This window comes from Saccostrea echinata, unplaced genomic scaffold, assembly GCF_033153115.1.
Source record: "Saccostrea echinata isolate AGI-Se365-2 ecotype Australia unplaced genomic scaffold, CSIRO_AGI_Sech_v1 ptg000042l, whole genome shotgun sequence".
NCBI classification, from domain to species: domain Eukaryota; kingdom Metazoa; phylum Mollusca; class Bivalvia; order Ostreida; family Ostreidae; genus Saccostrea; species Saccostrea echinata.
In genome coordinates this window covers 7,130,495-7,152,050 of record NW_026889791.1, presented here as the reverse complement: position 1 = coordinate 7,152,050, position 21,556 = coordinate 7,130,495, and the positions used below count along the sequence as shown (strand labels likewise).

General features: G+C 37.2%; 1 protein-coding gene across 1 annotated transcript in view; it reads left to right on the top strand.

The window, feature by feature from the left end:
- LOC133200994 (laminin subunit gamma-3-like) overlaps positions 1-21,556 on the top strand; it is a 159,231-nt gene that overhangs the window by 46,376 nt on the left and 91,299 nt on the right. The window contains exons 3-4 of the mRNA XM_061336800.1: positions 11,535-11,679; positions 14,621-14,977. Coding sequence (XP_061192784.1) covers positions 11,535-11,679; positions 14,621-14,977 — 502 coding nt within the window. The remainder of the gene's footprint in view (positions 1-11,534; positions 11,680-14,620; positions 14,978-21,556) is intronic.

Below are 21,556 nucleotides of genomic sequence, written 5' to 3'. Positions count from 1 at the left end.
ATTTGAAGCAAAAATTTTCAAGGTCTATAACGTGCGTTATGATAAGGCTGTTTTAAGGTGTGTTTTTTTTCTATGTTCAGCGTATATGTGGTCGGATTGTTTTTTTGAGGTTATGAAATTAAAAACAAATGCAAATTAAAATTGACAAATACAAAGCTTTGAAACGCAAACACAACTGACTGCATCATGAAGCTAATGCATTCTACTTCAACAAAATTGGCGCTCTGATCACATCTAAGTTGAATTGGACCTCTAATGGAAATAAAGCGGTGTAATGAGTTGATGAAAGAACTAGTATCTAACCAACATGCAGTCTCCAGGTGAATAGCTCGACATGGCATACATGTAAAAAGAACGACATAAAGCTTCAATTCCTTACGTCTCTCCTTAATGTACCAGAGAACTTTCTTGGTAGAATCAATGGATTCTTTAATTCTTCATCTAGTAATTGCTCTGTCTGTCCATCTGTCATTCTTTCATCTGCAAATTATCTGTTTTTTAATACCATAACTTTTTTATGGTTGTCCTATTAAATTCAATTTTGGTTTGTTGGTTGAATAGGCAGTAAGACCTATTTTGATACTAATTTTGATTCTGTGTGTCATCTGGTTTGGAGCTGGGGTGGTGGGGTAAATTTCTAATTTTATATAAGAATGAATGGGCAAAGAAAATGTTCCTCTTGTAAACTATTAAAGCTGTAATGAGTCCTTTGTGGCTATTTAACTTGTCTGCTATAGAATATTAAGAGACTGATCAAGATTGATTAACACCTTTGTTTATGAGTGATGATTTTTTTTTGAAGTTTAGGTCAATCATAAATGAATTGTTTGCATTCACAGAGGCAGGGTGGATTTTTATGATGTCCAGACTCTGTTCTGGTTAAAGTACACATTTTTAGGGTCCTCTACACCCTGTGACCTGTGACGTATATGGAGAAAAATACTTTGAGCCGAAGGCTCGAGTGAGCTTTTCTAATCACATTTTGTCAGGTGTCCTTCTGTCTAGCTGTCTGTCTGTCCATCTGTCTGTAAACTTTTCACATTTTCGACTTCTTCTCAAGAACCACTGGGTCAATTTCACCCAAACTTGCCACAAAGTATCCTTGGGTAAAGGGGATTCAAGTTTGTTCATAGGAAGGGCCATGGAGATAATTACAAATTAGTGAAAAATTACATCTTTTAAAAATCTTCTCAGAACCACTGGGCCAGGAAAGATGAAACTCATGTGGAATCATCCTCAGGTAGTGTAGATTCAAGTTTGTTCAAATGATGACCCCCATGGGTAGGATGGGGTCACAATAGGTGATCAAAGTTTTACATACATTGATATGGAATCATTCTCAAATAGTGTAGATTCATCATTGTTTTAATCATGACCCCCCAGGTTTAGGGTGAGGCCACAATGGAGGATCAAAGTTTTACATAGGAATATATAGGAAAATATCTTTTCAAGAACAGAAAAGCCATGTTTAGTCATGTTGGAAGCATCCTAAGGTAGAGTAGATTCAAGTTTGTTCAAATGATGACCCCCCCCCCCCCCCCAAGGAGGGGATTGGAGGGCCACAATGGGGGATCAAATTTTGAGCAAGGGTATACATAGGAAAAATCTTTAAAAATCTTCTGCTCAAGAACAGCAAAGCCATTTATTATATTGATATGGAAGCATCCTCAGGTAGATTAAAATTCAACCCCCCCCCCCTCCCATTTTAACTTTTCAATACTGAACTGATTTGTTCTTTTTCCTAGCCAATGTGCTCAGGTGAGCAATGTGGCCCATGGGCCTCTTGCTGTGCTTAAGTAACATATTTTTAGCTCTTCTGAGCCAAAGGCTCAAAGAGCTAATGCTATGGCCATTTGTGCGGTGTGCATAAACTTTTTAGAATATGGGCCATAACTCAAGAACCCCTTGGCCAATTATTGTCAAATTTGTCACAGGGTATCCTTGGCCCAAGGGCTCCCTTTTATACTTAAACTGGGGTTGTGACCCTTTAACAAGGGGAGATAATTAGGAAAATAGAAACAAAAGTACTGGTTGCTAAAAAATCTTCTTCTCAAGAACCACTGGGCAGATTATCACCAAACTTACACAAAAGGATGAGGATATGTTGTAGATTAAAATTTGCACGGGGATTTACCCTGGGGCAAAGGGCGTGGTCTCAAGGTCACTTCAAAGTTGACCAAAAATTACATTTTATTAAAATGTTGATATTTTGCTTACTATAAGGACTAGTATCATCAAATCTTGTCAGTTGGTGCATCTAAGGACCTCATATCATGTTGACTCAAAAGTAGGTCACGGTGACCTACTTTTTAAATTTTGCGGCCATTCTTTTTCAAAATGATTTAGAGGCATATTTTGAAGAATTTAAGGCCTATGATCATCAAACTTTGTCAGTTGATGCATCTTGGGTCCTCAAAGTACGTCAACTAAAAAGTAGGTCACCTTGACCTACTTTTTGAATTTTATGGCTAATCTTTTTTAAAACAATTAAGGTCATTAATTCGAATACGGGGAGGCTTAGAATCATTAAATCTTGTAAGATGATGCATCTTGGGGCCATAAAACATATTTATTAAAAAGTAGGTCACAGTGACCCACTAATTGAACTTTGCAGGCATTCGATTTCAAAGCGTTTTAGAGGCATAATTTGGACATTTTAAGTCCTATGATCATAAAACTTTGTAAGTTGATGCATTTTGGGTCCTCAAAAAAGGTCAACTGAAAAGTAGGTCACCGTGACCTACTTTTCAATTTATATGACTATAATTAAATATTTCAGGTACTAATTGGCTTAGAATCATCAAACTTTGTCAGTTGATGCATCTTGGGTCTTCGGAGTAGGTCGACTAAAAAGTAGGTCACAGTGACCTACTTTTGAAAATTTATGGCGTTAATTAATTATTTCGGGATTTATTTGGCTTAGAATCGTCAAACTTTGTCAGTTGATGCATCTTGGGTCTTCAGAGTAGATCGACTAAAAAGTAGGTCACCGTGACCTTCTTTTGAAAATTTATGGCTTTAATTAAATATTTCGGGTACTTATTGGATTAGAATCATCAAACTTTGTCAGTTGATGCGTCATGGGTCTTCGGAGTAGGTCGACTAAAAAGTAGGTCACGGTGACCTACTTTCGGAAAATTTATGGCTTTAATAAAATATTTCAGGTACTAATTGGCTTAGAATCATAAAACTTTGTCAGTTTATGCATCATGGGTCCTCGGAGTACAACAACTGAAAAGTAGGTCACGGTGACCTACTTTTGAAAATTTATGGCTTTAATCAAATATTTCGGGTACTAATTGGCTTAGAATCATTTAACTTTGTCAGTTGATGCATCTTGGGTCCTCGGAGTACAACAACTGAAAAGTAGGTCACTGTGACCTACTTTTGAAAATTTATGGCTGTAATTAAATATTTCGAGTACTTATTGGCTAGAATCATCAAACTTTGTCAGTCGATGTATCTTTGGTCCTCGGAGTACAGCAACTGAAAAGTAGGTCACGGTGACCTACTTTTGAAAATTTATGGCTTTAATCAAATATTTCGGGTACTAATTGGCTTAGAATCATTTAACTTTGTCAGTTGATGCATCTTGGGTCCTCGGAGTACAACAACTGAAAAGTAGGTCACTGTGACCTACTTTTGAAAATTTATGGCTGTAATTAAATATTTCGAGTACTTATTGGCTAGAATCATCAAACTTTGTCAGTCGATGTATCTTTGGTCCTCGGAGTACAGCAACTGAAAAGTAGGTCACGGTGACCTACTTTTGAAAATTTATGGCTTTAATTAAATATTACAGGTACTAATTGGCTTAGAATCATCAAACTTTGTCAGTTGATGCATCTTGGGTCCTTGGAGTAAAACAATTGAAAAGTAGGTCACTTTGACCTACTTATAAAATTTTATGATTATAATTTTAAAAAATATTTTAGGTATTAATTGGCTTAGAATCATCAAACTTAGTTGATGGGTCCTCAGAGAATGACAAGTGATAAGTAGGTTACCATGACCAACTCTCAGGTACTAATTGGCTTAGAATCATCTTGGGTTCTCAGGGTGTGAATTGGAATTTCAAGGGTTTATGTAAATATACAGGATACTTCGAGGCTTCAAATAGAAGTGATAGGTTGTACAGTTTATCAGAAGAGCGATTCAAGGCCCATGGGCCTCTTGTTATATAAAATACATCACAAAAAAGTTTTGAAAAGTAAAATATTAATATTCTTTGGTGGTTCATAACCAATTTTGTCCAGTGGATATACACTGTATGTTTCTTAAATATTTCTTGTTGATTATCAATTACATTCATTGACTTGCAATGTAATTTTTTATTACATTTATTGTCTACTGTGTAATTTATGATTATATTTTATGTCTGTGATGTAATCTTTGATTACATTTGTTGTCTTCTATGTAATTTTTGATTACATTTGTTGTCCTCTATGTAATTTTTTATTAGCTCACCTGAGCCAAAGGCTCAAGTGAGCTTTCCTGATTGAAATTCGTCTGTTGTCTATCATCATTGTCGTAGTGGTCATAAACTTTTCACATTTTCATTTTCTTTTCAAGAACCACTGGGCCAATTTCAACCAAACTTGCCACAAAGTATCCTTGGGTAAAGGGGATTCAAGTTTGTTCAAATGAAGGGCCACACCTTCTTCCAAGGGGGTATAATTATGAATTCATTAGAAATTAATGGCATCATTTAGAAATCTTCTTCTGAAAAATCACTGTGCTTGAAAATATGAAACTTATATGGAAGCATCCTCAGGTAGTGTAGATTCAAGTTTGTTCAAATCATGACCCACGGGGGTAGGGTGGGGCCACAATAGGGGATCAAAGTTTTACATAGGAATACATAAGAAAAATCTTTAAAAATCTACTCAAGAACAGCAAAGCCATGATGGGTCATATTTATATGGAAGCATCCTCAGGTAGTGTAGATTCAAATTTGTTCCAGTCATGACCCACGGGGTAGGGTGGGGCCACAATTGGCAATCGAAGTTTTACATTAGAAAACATAGGAAAAATCTTTAAAAATCTTCTTCTCAAGAACAGCAAAGCCATGATTGGTCAAATTAATATGGAAGCATCCTCAGGTAGTGTAGATTCAAATTTGTTCAAATCATGACCCCCGGGTGAAGGGTGAGGCCACAATGGATGATCAAAGTGTTACAAAGGAATATATAAGAAAAATCTTTAAAAATCTTCTTCTGAAGAACAGTAAAGCCATGATTGGTCAAATTTATATGGAAGCATCCTCAGGTAATGTAGATTCAAGTTTGTTCAAATCATGACCCCCAGGTGAAGAGTGGGGCCACAATGGATGATCAAAGTTTTACATGGGAATATATAGGAAAAAATCTTTAAAAATCTTCTTCTTAAGAACAACAAACCCATGATGGGTCATATATATAGGGAAGCATCCTCAGGTAATGTAGATTCAAGTTCTAGTCATGACCCCCCGGGGGTAGGGTGGGGCCACAATGGGTGATCAAATTTTTTCATAGGAATATATAGGGAACATCTTTAAAAATCTTCTTCTCAAGAACAGCAAAGCCATGATTAGTCATATTTAAATGGAAGCATCATCAGGTAATGTAGATTCAATTTTTTTACAAATCATGAATCCCCCCCCCCAAAACCAGTTTTATATTTAAACTTTTCAAGACTGAACTGATTTCTGCTTTTTTCTAGCCAGATTGCTCAGGTGAGCGATGTGGCCCCTGGGCCTCTTGTTTTGTTTGTGCACCGACGATTTCCCTGGCACCACCTGTAAGAGAGTCTTATAAACACTTAAGATAAAAAAGTTTTGTCAAAGGAAAAGTATGCCGTCGACTGAGAGTGACACCCTGATCATAAACAATGAACACATGGCATGATCAAAAGTGATCAAAGAAAAAGGTGTCAATTTTTTCAATAATAAACAGCTGACATTTGAGATTTTTTAGCGTAATAATTTGTAAATAACAGGTATATCTTTTATAGTTTATTTATGTTTTAGTTTATTTATACTTTCAGGCTAATCAATCCATTGCGATATCGTCATCAAGGTCGATCAAAGTGTTACATAGGAATATATAAGAAAAATCTTTAAAAATCTTCTTCTCAAGAACCACTGGGCCTGAAAGGCTGAAACTTTCGTGGAAGCATCCTTGGATAGTTCTGATTTTAAATTGTTCAAATCATGACCCCGGGGATAGGGCAGGGCCACAATATGGAATCCAAGTTTTACATTGAAATATGTAGTAAAAATCTTTAAAAATCTTCCTCTCAAGAACCACTGGGCCAGAAAGGCTGAAACTTACGTGGAAGCATCCTTGGGTAGTGTAGATTTTAAATTGTTCAAATCATGACCCCGGGGGTAGGGCTGGGCCACAATAGGGAATCTAAGTTTTACATTGAAATATATTGTAAAAATCTTCTTCTCAAAAACCACTGGGCCAGAAAGGCTAAAACTTATGTGGAAGTATTCTGGGGTAGTGTAGATTCTAAATTGTTCAAATAATGACCCCCGGGGGTAGGGCGGGGCCACAATAGGGAATCCAAGTTTAACATTGAAATATGTAGTAAAAATCTTTAAAAATCTTCTTCTCAAGAACCACTGAGCCAGAAAAGCTGAAACGTATGTGGAAGCATCCTGGAGTAGTGTAGATTCTGAATTGTTCAAATCATGACCACTGGGGGAAGGGTGGGGCCACAATAAGTACTACAATGGGGGGGGGGGGATCAGGTGAAAAACAGCAAGGCCAAAGTTAATCAGGTGAGCGTTGTGGCCCATGGGCCTCTTTTTTTTGTTGCTGTGTTGTGTAATTTATTCAAGGAAACTATAGATATAAAGGCACAGTAATAATAAGCCTCAGGCATTCTATCATTGCTGAAAATGGTCTTATTGTAAACTTAGAATAAGAGATTGTATACTTACAATAAAAAATGTAAGACAGCAGTACCATTAACCCTCTAGGAATAAGTATCTTGCTTGCTTTAGAAAATCTAGTATATACCTTATCTTTATCTGGCACAGATTAATGAACACCTCTGTTTGCAAGTAATGCTTGTTCTGAAGTTAAGGTAAAGCATGAGTGATTTTGCATTCACCAAAGGCTGGTATTTTATGAAATGCATGCTTCAATGTAAAAGGTAAAGATAATGAACAGTGTTCAATTTAAAAAAAATCCACAAATACAAATATGTGAAGAGGGCATAAAACATGGATCCCTGGAAATTCCAGAGGTGGGATCAGGTGCCCAGGAGGAGTAAGCATAACCTGTTGACTGGTCACACCCACCATGAACCCTATGTATTGATCAGGTAGACGGAACTATCAAATCAGTATAAAAACAAAGGCCTAAAATTTGGCATGAAACAAGTCCGCCAAAATGCAACCCAATGATAGGCTATATTTGCTAACAAGGTCATTATAACGACTATAAAATTTTTGAAATGCTGACTTTTAATGATCCCTATAACATCAACTTATAGGTGAGTAGCCTGCCTTATTTTAAAAATTGATCATACTCAGAGCAAGCTCTTGAGTAGCGAATAAGTTGGGAGACAAACACCATAAGCAGGTGATAGTGGAATATTACTACATAAATAAGGAAAGTTGACGATAGAAAAGCTAAAGTCACCTCATTTGTCATACAATTTAGTTGTTAATTGGCCTTTATCATTTATAATCGGTAAAATACCTAAATATGAAACAGATGTGGCAGACTCTGTGGTGTCTTTTATTTCAAGTTCTCTGGGATAAATCAAGTCAACATAGGAAAGAAAATCATTATTGTTAATTGATAAAACATCATCAATATATTGAAGGCCACAGATAGTGTTTTCCTCTTCTCGCGTAGAAGTTTTTGAGTAAATTTTGCCTCATAGGAATATAAAAACACCCCCCATCTCCACCTCCCATGCTATTGTACTCAAAGCTATTGAAAATAAGTGAGAGTGGGTATCTTAAATCTTGTAAATGGTTTTGAAGATTTAGACATTATGAAAACACATAACAAAGAGCAAGGGCCACTTAGGGCCTTTTTTGGCCCTGTGAATTTCTGAAAAATTGAAACTGCTCAGTTTTGGTTGAAAATGCAGTATTTATCTCTTAGACCCTTGGTGACCGTGTATCTATTGAACATGATGTAATTTTCTCTCTGGGCAATGCATTATGACATCATGAATGCGTCATTTTTACCCTACTTTGTAAATTCCTTTAAAATGGCCAAAAGTTGAAGTATTTTTTTTCAATTATTATATAGAGCACAACCTCTGATCCAAAATATGCAATTACATAATGAAAGATCTGTTTCTGAAGCTCATATAACATGTTTTAATTTTTGGATCGAGGGCTGTGCTTCTATATTAATTATTTGCTGAAGGAAGTCAAATACACCCATTTTCTGCAAAAATCAAGAACATTGCACATTCACCAAGCCTGCTTTTCAATACCTGGATTCTCAAAAAGAAATTTTGCTACGGGAAATGACTGAGCACAAGTCTCTACTTTATTTTGATATATGACATGGGACAGAGGGTGAAAGTCAATTTATTAATAAAAGGACAGGGCCATTTTAAGCATAAAGTGAACCTAGCTCTTTTGTAAATTATCACTTCTTCAAAGACTTCTTCAAAGACTAAGGGCCCTGTCACACCAAGCTGCGTCCACATGGAGTTATTACGGCATTGTTAAATTTTTGAAATCGCATTGGAATCACAGGGAAATTGCACAAATTTCTATAAAATTTTCACAATAGGAAGATGTCATGGCATACCTACAGTGACCCACGTGTTTCTAAAGCATTCTCGCGGTGTGCTGCTGCATTCCCACGGAGATCTCTTAGTGATTGACTGCACTTCGGTGGAGCTTTTACGGCGTGTTAGGAGTTGTCACCTCACATTCACGGAATTCTCACTGTGCTTGCTGCATTCACAATATGTTCTTCACTATTGATATATATTCAGAAGGAGTGTAACACATTTTTGTTTTTAATTCAAGTCGCGTCATGACGAAAAGACCCACTTATGCCAGGAACTATCCTTTTAATTAAAAATGATCTATTTGAATAATTGAGCACTAAATTATTGATAGTTTTATTATTAAAACCTTTCTTTTTAGTTCACCTTAGCTGAAAGCTCAAGTGAGCTTTTCTGATCACATTTTGTCCATAGTCCGTCTGTTTGTCTGTCTTTCTGTCCATCTGTAAACTTTTCACATTTTTGACTTCTTCTCCAGAACCACTGGGCCAATTTCAACCAAACTTGCAACAAAGCATCCTTTGGTGAAGGGAGTTTAAGTTTGTTCAAATGAAGGGCCACACCCTCTTCCAAGGGGAGATAATTAAGAATTGGTGAAAATTTGGTGTCATCTTTTAAAAATCGTCTTCTCAAGAACCATTGGGCCAAAAAAGTTGAAACTTAGGTAAAACCTTTATTACATAGTGTAAATTTAAATTTGTTCAAATCATGACCCCCGGGGGTAGGGTGGGGCCACAATGAGGGATCAAAGTTTTACATAGGAATATATAAGAAAATTCTTTAAAAATCTTCTACTCAAGAGCAACAAAGCCACAATTAGTCATATTGGTATGGAATCATCCTCAGGCAGTGCAGATTCAATTTTGTTCAAATTATGACCCCCCCGGGGGTAGGGTGGGGCCACAACGGGGGATCCAAATTTTACATTGGAATATATAGGAAAATTCTTTTAAAATCTTTTTCTCAAGAACAACAGAGCCACAATAATTCATATTGATGTGGAATCATCCCCAGGTAGTGTAGATTCAAATTTGTTCAAATTATGACCCTCAGGGTCCTCAATGAGGATCCAAGTTTTACATAGGAATATATAGGAAAAATCTTTAAAAATCTTTTCAAGAACAGGAAAGCCATGATTAGTCATATTGATACTGAAGCATCCCCAAGTATTGTAGATTCAAATTTGTTCAAGGCATCCCCCAGTAGTAGGGTGGGGCCATAATGGGGGATCAAAGTTTAACAAAAGAATATATATAGGAAATATTTTTGAAAATCTTCTTCTCAAGAACAACAAAGCCATGATTAGTCATATTGATTTGGAAGCATCCTCAGGTATTGTAGATTCAAGTTTATTCAAATCATGACCCCACCCCCAGGGTAGGGTGGCATACATCTTTAAAATTCCATTTTCGAGAACAGCAAAACCATGATTAGTTATATGAATATAGAAGCATCCTCAGAAAGTTTAGATTCAATTTCATTCAAAACATGGCACCTGGGGGTAGGGTATGCCTAGAACAGGCGATCAAAGCTTTACATATGAATATATAGGAGAAGAAACCTGCTGACGAAGAACAGCAGGGCCATATTGACTCAGGTGAGCGTTGTGGCCCATTGGCCTCTTGTTTCAATTATATCAATTCAAATGTGCTTTTATCTTTTCTTTGATTTTATTACAGATGAAAAAAATAAACACACTGAAAAGTTGTTATAAAATTTAAGTAATTCCACCACAACTCCATTGAAACAACAGAGTTCCGGTGTAATTTTTACTTTCCAATTCTACTCATATGCTCCTGTCAGGAGTGCAACAATATATTATGTTAGAATTATTACTGATCAAATATGAGGCCATTGCTCGTTTTGTGAGCTGGCTCTAACGCTCTAACAACGCCGTGAAAGCGCATTGTGATCGCCAACGGATGCGGTAGAAACGCCAAGGGAGCGCATTGATCACAGTGACAACTCCTTGTTGCTTTGTAATCACAGTCAAAAAAATCACAAGACAATCTCATTAGAAGTGCCGTAAAAGAACGATAGAAATGCAGTGACATCTCCAAGGACTCCGCGAGGTCTCTGTGTAAGCATAGTCTTCTTTCACTGCGATCATGCATGTTTTCACGGCGTGCATATGGAGCTACCGCCTGCATTGTTGGAGATCTGACCGAGCTGCTACGGCGATCATACTAGGTTTCTACTGTGTTCTTATAAGACCGTGATCACACGGCGCATACTTTGTGCATGCCCAAAGTGTGTGCTGTCTCCTAGCATTCTAGGATACCCTACGTGACCCTTCCGCATTCAGTGGAGATCTCGCTGCGTTGTCACGGCGCTGTAGGAGACTCTACTGTGCTCACCTGGGCATTTTGCATTTTTAATGGATGCTGTGCAATCGCCGTGAGGACACAGTCCCCGTGTGACGGGTTTAACACATATGATGACAAAGGTTTTACAGCATATGCATGTGTGGTGGTTGCCGGTGGCCAGATAGCTTAGGTGTTAAAGCAACTGACTGGAGATTCAGAGGGTCTGAGTTAGAATCCCTGTCTGATCTGTCACATTTTTCTCCTCTCCTGTTACATTTGGTGCCATGCCATATCCTGGAAGTGAGAGGTGAAAGACTTGCTAAGAAGAGCCTGTGTTGGTGTCTTCAGGGGTGAAAAACTTTGAGGTGGTAGAGCACCTGACTGGAGGTTCAGGAGACCCGGTGTAAATAAATGTCACATGTATATGGAATTTTCTGTGTTACAGCTAACCAATTGGTCATTTTTATTTTTCAGCTGTTGAAGAATGTGCCTGTTGTCTCACAGCTTCTCCAGGCCAATGCTTTAACCAGTCTTTCTGTCAAGAGTGCAGTAAGGGGTATTACCAGAACAATTCAGCCCAAACCAATTGTTTTCCCTGTCAGAAAGGATTTTATACCAAGTACGTTGGTATAAAATAACTTTAAAATAATTTTTTTTTTTAAATAACTTAAAAAAATTAATACATCTTAATTCATTTACATTCATTTTATGGATGAGTATGTAATATATCACACAGGTAAAATGTATTCTCCAAAGAATGCTTGAAGTATGTTATATTGGTCCTACTAAACAGAGAACCCTAGAGAACCATAGAGAACTCAAGGTTTATTTGATCAATTCAAATAAATTTTATGCATAATTGAATTTATTTTTACTTTATAAATCATGTTCTATCTATAAAATCAATTAAAAGATTTTTTATTGATGTTTTCTCTCGAAAAAAGTTGAAAACGTAACAAAATAGTTTAATGTAATATTTTATGTCACCCCAATCCCGACTGAATTTCAAAAATGTTGTTTATTGAAATAATAATTTTACCGCATAATTTTACAATTCTTTTTCACGTTTTTTAGGTCACTTGAGTCACTCAGGTGACCTATTGCTATCCGTTTTTGTCCGTCATCGTGCATCTTCTGTTGTCCAATAGACATCTTGTTAATAGTCTGCATGGTATTAGTGATAAATGGGGGACAGATAGATACTAGACCAATTATTTTGTTGATGCTAATCATACTAGTCAATTTTACTTGCTTTTGGGCAACAAAACTTCAATTATCAGTTTATGGATCCTCTAAATTGTATTGTACTCTGGTGACCTTTAAGGCCCTTGGACCTCTTGTTTAATTAATAAAAAAATCAATTTTAAGAAACTTATCCGGTAAAAAAAATCATTTCAATTGTCATTCTGTTTCTAATGGGTTTTAATTAGTGCATTTTTCCACTACAGTATTGATTGATATTCTTATTATTTGAATTTTTATTTTTAAAAAATTGCTCCATAGACTTCAATGCAATCTTTGTTAAGTACTTACTGCTTAGTTAATTACAAATTTGAAACTTTCTCTAAGTAAATCCTTTTTTTACTGTAAAATGCTTTAAATTAATATCAGAGTATTATATATGTAAGTGATGGACATTTAATGATAGAGGATGGAAAACCTTAAGGGTAAAAGCAAAATAAAAGTATGAAAAGTATAAACACCAGTGGCAAGTATCGTAGGGAATTGATGTTAAGCTCTGGGTGTAGTAAATCTGAAAAAGATTGAGACAACTGGTTCTTATCTATCAATGGGAACCTAGGGGAGAAACAGGATGCAAGTAGTACCTTACCCAGTCCCCATCTCTAGATATGAGAAGATTTAGCACTGTGTGACATACCCTCAGACAGAGCTGCCTTAAAAATCATTTACAGTTTCATTTTCATTCTCCGACAGAGTAAAAGGAAAACCTTAGTATCCTTTGTAAGAACCTGATCATACACATTACATAGGAAATATCTTTGAAATCAACAACTAAGCCATTATTAGTCATATTTATGCAGAAGCAACCTTAGGTATTGTAGAATCAAGTTTCAGTTGTTCAAATTATTGCCCCCCAGGGGTTAGGGGCATAACAGAGGGTCAACAGAGAACAAGGTGTGGTTTCAATACAAATTTAAAGTTTCAGAAGATATCAATTTTCAGTGGAATTTTCTTTCAGAAAACATACAGCACATGCATCACCCACAAAGATTTTAAGATATGTGATTTTTCAAAGCATTTTACGTAATATATCTAAAAATTGAAGTGGGCGAGGGCTGCGAACACTATTTTCTGAAGGAAAATAAGCACAGAAAATGAGTCATTTTGAGGCTTTTCTGCATACAACTAAGAAATTTATAAAATTAATGACGTCATATTTCCAGAATGGTACTCCTTCATGCCATATTCTTTAATGATTTATCATATTCATCTACTCAACTCATGTTATAGCCAATTTAATAACTTTTTAAGAACATTAAATTTTTAGGGCACAATGAAGCCCAAACCGTACCTTCTTCTTTATGCTGGGCAGGGTGGGGCCATGATGAGCAATCAGAGTTTAACTTAGGAAAACATAGGAAAAAAATCTTTAAAATTCTTCTGTTTAAGAACAGCAAAGCCATGATTAGTAATATTGATATAGAAGCATCCTAAGGTAGTGTAAATTTAACTTTATTCCCCCTCCCTTTTATAACTTCAATACTGAAGATTTCTGCTTCTTCCTAATCAGTGTGCTCAGGTGACTGATGTGGCCCATGGGCCTCGTTATTTTGGTAGTAACTTTTGAATGAGAGAAGATAGGGCCCTCATACTTGTACATGTACATTATCTATGACAACACCTGTCAGAAAGATTTATCAATTTTTACTTCTTGACCTTGACCTAGAAGTTTGACATACTTATCAAAATTTTAAACTTTGATCATAACTTTTAATCCAGATGAGACTAGCATGCATGTAATATGTACCAGCGGTATAGAAAATGTCACATACGAGGGGTGATCAAAAAGTTCCAAAACTAATTGATATACTTCCGTAAAAGAAATAAACTCGATTTCAGTATTCATTTTTGTAAAAGTAGTCCTCTCCATACTCACACAAGAGGCTTATAGATGCTTATCTGTGCTTTTTTTTGCACAATTTAATACATGCATATATATTTTATGTAGATTATAAAATAACTATTGTGAGTTCTTCATTATCCAGGTAGAAGGGAGTATATAAATATAGAAGCATCCTCAGGTAGTGTAGATTTCAAGTTTATTCAGATCATGACCTCCTTGCCCTTGCTCTTTAAGGGGTAGTGTGAGGCTTATATATTTCTACTTTTCAATATACTAAACTCTGCTTTTCTCTAACTACAGTGCTCAGTAGAGTGATTTGGCCCATGGGTCTCTTAAATTGTTTAGCCTACTTTTAGGAGGATGTCAAAAAATGACAATTAAGTATGATGGGAGGACAGATGGACATAGATACACACACAATATACCCATTTTTAAAAAAAGACTTATTTAAAAATAATGCCATTTATATTTCTAGCAAGAAAGGCTCTACAGACTGTACACCATGTGAGGTTGGATTTTTTGCCAATAAGACAGGACTGTCAGTTTGTTATCCTTGTCCTCTGGGAACCTTCCAGAATAAAACTGGACAACCAGAGTGCAGCCTGTGTCCAGTAGGACAGTACCAAAGTCAAAAGGGACAAAGTGAGTGCAAAAATTGCTCAGAGGGAACGTTTCAGAATCACCAAGGACAGCCACAGTGTGAGGATTGTTCCCCAGGTTTCTACCAGAACCAAACTGGTCAGAGAACTTGTTGGAAGTGTCCTTCTGGGCAGTATCAGGAAGAGAAGGGGTGTAGCAGCTGTAATCCCTGTGATAGAAATACTTACTGCAGGTTTGTAACAGTAATGGAAAAATAAAACTCGATTGTGCATTTTATGTCTGTTGTGTTTTTGGTTAATTTGTACCAGTAAATATATTTGTAAACCATGAAACAAAAAGAAATGATATAAAATGAAAAGAATGAAATATGGAGATAATGAACAGTAAGAAAGAAGAGGAAAAGAAGTGGGTTTCTTTCTACGAAAAGCTGAAACAAAGTGAAAAGAAAACCGGAAGTAAAATATGTTTTCCAATAAACTCCAATTGCTATTACTAATTATAAGGCACAGTATTTCTGGATCAATTAGAGGCCTTTCCTTCTTTTCCCCACCTCTGTGAATAAGCACTATCAGTATTGTATATTTATGTCCTAGATCAAAGTTTGGGGCATATTATTTTTGCCCTGTCTGACCATCGGTCATCCTGTGTCTGTCATCAAACTTTAACCTTTCTAATAATTTTGAATCACAGAAAGATTAATTATATTCATGATACAATAATGAAATCTAGTAGTAATAAATCTTCTCAAGAACAGCAAGCCATGATTAGTCATATTCATATGGAAGCACCCTCAGGTAGTGTAGATTCCAGTTTTTTTAGGTAACTGAGTCTCTCAGGTTACCTATTGCTATCTTTTTTCATCTGTCATCATCCATTGGTTGTAAACTTTTTAAGATTTTCAGCTTCTTGTACCACTAAACCAATTTCAACCAATTTTGGCATATAGTATCTATGGGTGAAGGGGAGTAAAAATTGTGAATTTCATGGTCCCTGCCCCCCTGGAGCCTGAGGGTGGGGCTAAAACCACCAAAATTAATGCAATCTTTAAAATCTTTTTCTTTACTCCTGGACATCAAGCAGTCAAACTGTTGGCATGATTGTCATAAGCATTGAGCCCTCTACCAAAATTATGAGTTCATGGCTCCATTGTCAGGGGTTCTGGTGCTAGGGTGGGGCTATATAGATCATATGGTGAAAGTGCATTATTTCTTTGAAAATCTTCTTCTCTGCCCCTGGGTATTAAATAAACTAGCTTAGAACATAGTTATGATGAGCAAGAGTGCCTCTTGCAAAATTTTGAATTTCATGGTTCCAGGGTCAGGGGTTCTGGTGTTAGGGCGGGGCTCAACTGATTATATAGTGAAAACGCATTAATTGTTTAAAAATCTTGTTCTCTGCTCCTGGGTATTAAATAACTGCTTAAGTACATAGTTATAATGACCAAGAGTGCCTCTTCCAAAATTGTGAATTTAATGGCCCCAGGGTCAGTGGTTCTGGTGTTGAACGGGGCTCTATTGATTATATAGTGAAAATACATCAATTCTTTGAAAATCTTCTCTGCTACTGTGTATTAAATGAACTAACTAAGAACATAGTTATGATGAGCATGGCTGCCTTTTCAACAATTGTGAATTTCATAGCCCCTGGGTCAGGGGTTCTGGTGATAGGGCGGGGCTCTTGATTATATAGTAAAATTGCATTAATTCTTTGAAAATCTTATTCTCTGCTCCTGGGTATTAAATAAACTAACTTAGTGCATAGTTATGATGAGCATGGTTGCCTCCTCAGAATTTGTGAATTTCATGGCCCCTGGGTCAGGGGTTCTGGTGTTAGGGCTGGGCTCTATTAATTATATGGTGAAAATGCATTAATTTTCTGAAAATCTTCTTCTCTGCTCCTGGATATTAAATAAACTAACTAAGTACATAGTTATGATGGGCAAGAGTGCCTCTTCCAAAATTGTGAATTTCATGGCCCAAGGGTCAGTGGTTCTGGTGTTAGGGCAGGGCTCTATTGATTATATAGTAAAATTGCATAAATTCTTTGAAAATCTTCTTCTCTGCTTCTGGGTATGAAATAACTACTTAAGTACATAGTTATCATGACCAAGAGTGCCTCTTCCAAAATTGTGAATTTCATGGCCCCAGGGTCAGTGGTTCTGGTGTTGAACGGGGCTCTATTGATTATAAAGTGAAAATGCATCAATTCTTTGAAAATCTTCTTCTCTGCTCCTGGAAATTAAATAAACTAACTAAGTACATAGTTATGATGAGTAAGAGTGCCTCTTCCAAAATTGGGAATTTCATGGCCCAAGGGTCAGGGGTTCTGGTGTTAGGGTGGGCTCTATTGACTACCGTATAACGGGTATTTTCTGCGGTTGGAAATTTTTGTGCAATTTAACCCCTAAAAGGTTGTAAATTAATTTCTGCGCTTTCAATTTCTGCGGTTGCACTATACCGCAAAAATTTATTTACGGGGTATGATAATACACTAAACTGTATGAATTATCAGAACGCTGTCATGTTTACGTTTTATGAATTCGAATTCATTAAGACATACTGATCAAAGGTGCATGAAAACTGGTATTAAGCAAATATACTTAATTAAACTACTATCTTTTAGTTAGTTTTTGTAAAAATATTTCGAGTACCAACTGAAATGAATTAATGCAGTGTAAGTCCACCCAAACAACAATACAAATCCTTATTCTGACAAACGTTTTAAAATACTAGTATTTAAATATGTGTAGATAATGATAATAAATGCATCCAAGCCATATTCTAAAATACATTTCTAGTTAACTGCCATCAAAATTAATTAGGTGTTTATATTTTAAGCTAAAACAAACAGTTGCATAATGAAGTAACCCAAAGTTGACGGTTAACAATCACAGGTGTCATGTGCATTGAGGCGTAACTAATCCTGTCAGTCTATGCATAAGGTGGAATTCACGAGACAATCGAGCCACATTGTGTATACAAGCAGTAATTATTGTCTCAATATAAAACACATGTTTAAAACAGAAAAGCTACCATGTGTTGTTTTCAGCTATCGGAGTTTGGACTTATAATTGCAAAATAGGTAGTATTCTGCCACAATAAAAAGTCTCTCAGTTTCTTTAGAAAGTTTTATTTGACAGGTAGTTAACCCTCACTTGCATGTGCAAGTGCGCATGTGAACGTGCGTCTGGTAAAAAGCTACAATAAAACAAAACCAAAGTAAGTAATGACAGGTACTGCTTTCCATAGAAAAATTTCTCAAAACTGGATTCACATAATGTGAACAAATTACACAGACAAGTAATATCTCTAGTAAATCATAAACTAACTATACTCTGATCAACTGTATCAAATTCCATGTATAAAATATATTTTTAAGAGAAATACAGACTTAATTACTATCGACTATAAATAATGACAAGAATAGCACGCCATACTTTAAGCACATGGCACAAACATTATCTAAAATTATGCAGAATTGTAACAATTAGCAAAGCTGACATTAGAGATATAGGTGAGCGATAACATAATCTGAAGAATAAACAATGTGTTAAAACTTAAACTACTTACACCGTGGATTATGAACATTCAACCGGGAGTAAAAACTCGCCGTGACAGTATGGCGGCACAAACACCGAAAATTAACTTGTACTTAAACACATTCAATAAAAATTCGTATTGCACTCAGTCTAACTGACGTAATAGTACAACATAAATTCTAAAGACATGAAAATATTAAAAAATAGACAGAACACTCCCCGTCTGAAATCTCAAGATTTCACTATCAAAATTACAAACTATTAAGAGCATTACAAAAATCAATAATCTCTCGACAATAATCTCAGTCTGTCAACACATTCTCCGACTTATACGATTTCACTTTCAACGAGAAGTATCATGTCAACGACTGGTCTGATATACACTGTAGGCTTTCCATTCACAATGGTACGAATTTCAGATTTTCGCACATTATCATCAGAACTCTTGAAGGCTTTCACAACTAAGCCAATAGGCCAGCAGTTCTGTTCAACAGTCTTGTCTTTTATAAGAACTACATCTCCTTCGGCTATGTCACGTTGATTCTTGGTCCACTTCCTACGACTCTGAAGTAGCGGTAGATACTCCTTCTTCCAACGAGACCAGAATACACTAGCTAAAGCTTGAACACGTCTCCATTCAGCCTTGAACATGTCTCGACCACCAAATTCTCCTAGTGAATTGGCCTTGAACTCATACTCAGTCTTCTGTGTCAATAGCATTGCTGGGGTCAGAATCAATGGGGAATCTGGGTCAGTGGATATCGGAACAAGAGGTCTTGAATTAATGATTGCACAGACCTCCGCCATAAATGTGTTCAGCACATCATGCGTTAAGGTCTTTCCACTGGCATCAGTCAGCATTGAATTGAGGATCTTACGGGTAATACCGATCATTCTTTCCCATGCCCCACCCATGTGGGATGCATGGGGCGGATTGAAGATCCATACAGTACCAGAATTGTGTAGATACTTCTTCAAGGGTGCATCGTTGACATATATGGCATCAATGCGCAAGTCATCTACGGCCCCAACAAAGTTAGTGCCTTGGTCAGAACGGAAAGTCTTTACCTGACCCCTTATGGCAGTGAATCTTCTGACAGCATTGATAAATGCAGATGAACTCATTTCCTCAACTAGTTCAATATGAACAGCCCTTGTGGTTAAGCATGTGAACAATATTCCCCAGCGCTTGGAGTTGGCACTACCTCCTCGAGTCTTACGTGAAACTACAGCCCAAGGTCCGAATGCATCTACACCTACGTTTGTGAAAGGTGGCGATGGGTCAAGGCGGTCTGCAGGTAGATCAGCCATGATCTGATACTGCATCTTCCCTCTGAGTTTTCTGCACGTGATACATTTATGAATAATCGATGAGACAAGTCGTTTGGCCCCTGTTATCCAAAGTCCAGCAGCCCTAATAGCTCCTTCGGTGAAGTGACGCCCTTGGTGCTTGACATTCTCGTGATATTGTCGAACCAGTAGGGATGCTATGTGATGGCGTCTAGGTATAATCAATGGTTTCTTCTCTCGCAAGGTCAATTTTGAGTTGACTATCCGACCTCCTACACGGAGAAGTCCCTGATCATCTAAAAATGGATTAAGGTTGGCGATTGGGCTTCGTCGAGGTAGAGGCTCGTCTTGTCGTATACAGTCAATCTCGTCACAGTACACCTCAGACTGCACCATTCGGATCACAAAGTGCTCTGTGTCTTGGTATCTTTCAGTTACTGTGTTAGAATCAATGTCTTTGCCTTGAAACTTGAAAAGCATGTATCTGAGAAAGTTCATAGCCAACACAAGTTTCCTCCAGTCAGAAAATCGCTGGAATCGTTGAGTCATTGCAGTGTATGGTTGTCCACCATCTTCGTCTTCAGTGCAGGTTTTCATTGCTGAAACAATAGGGCGAATCTCTTTATCTTCATCTGGCTTAATGAGTAAATGTTCATTCTCATTTTGTTCCTCCTGTTTTATAACAAGAAGTTGTTTTGGTCCTTGTAACCAAGTGCTGTCTTGAAGCTCATGTGCAGGTAGACATCTCGTTGCTAAATCTGCAGGGTTATGATCAGTAGACACGTAATTCCACTGGCTTGGAGTAGTAAACTTCCTTATGCGGTCTACTCTGTTGGCAACATAGATATAGAATCTCCTAGACTCATTACAGATGTAGCCGAGGACTACTTTGCTATCAGTGTAATACTTCACAGAGTCTATTTGTATACCCAGGTGATTCAGAACACACTGTGCAATCTCCACCGCCAACACAGATGCACATAATTCCAATCGTGGGATAGTGTGTCCACTTATGGGTGCAACTTTAGCCTTTCCCAACACGAGTCCAACTTTGCACTGTCCATCACTATCGGTTGTGCGCAAATAAACGACAGCTGCTATGGCCTTTTCAGATGCGTCACTGTATACATGAAGTTCTTTCGTCACTGCTTTGCTGAGATCTGTCACATATGTCCGTGGAATACGCAGAGCTTCAAGTGCATCTAAGGTATCCTTCCAAGAATTCCATAGAGATGTTAGTTCTTCAGAGAGGGGCTCGTCCCAGTCTTGAGTCTGTGCTATCAGTTGCCTGAGTAGGAGTTTACCATAGATAGTCACTGGTGCTAAAAAGCCTAGAGGATCATAAATCCCATTGACAGTTGAAAGTAAACCTCTTCGTGTGGCAGGTTTATTGTCTTTTGATAGTTGGAACAGAAAGGTGTCATTGTTTACATCCCAGCTTAGACCGAGGCTTCGCTGCAGAGGCATGTCCTCTCCTTGTAAATCCAAGTCTTTCAGATTTGTTGCTAGGTCTTCAACTGGAAAGGCTGACATTACTTCAGGACTGTTAGAGGCAAATTTATGAAGCCGGAGATTACCATATCCCTTCAAGGCACTCTGAGTGTCCTTGAGAATGCGAACAGCTTCTGCAGTGGTTGGACAGGAAGTCAACCCATCATCAACGTAAAAGTCATTTTTTACGAAATTGGTAACGTGATCTCCATAGTTCGGTTCTGCTGCTTCAGCTGCCTTTCTGAGTCCAAGTGTTGCTACAGCAGGTGAGGGCCGGTTACCAAAGACATGGACCCTCATCCTATACTCAATGATTTCTTTGTCAAGGTCGTTATCCTTGTGCCACAAAAATCTCAAGAAGTTGCGATGATCCTCTCTTACTAAGAAACAGTGAAACATATGTTGCACATCGGCAGTCACAGCAACCATTTCCTTGCGAAATCTTAAAAGAATGCCAAGCAGGCTGTTTGATAAATCAGGTCCTGAAAGAAG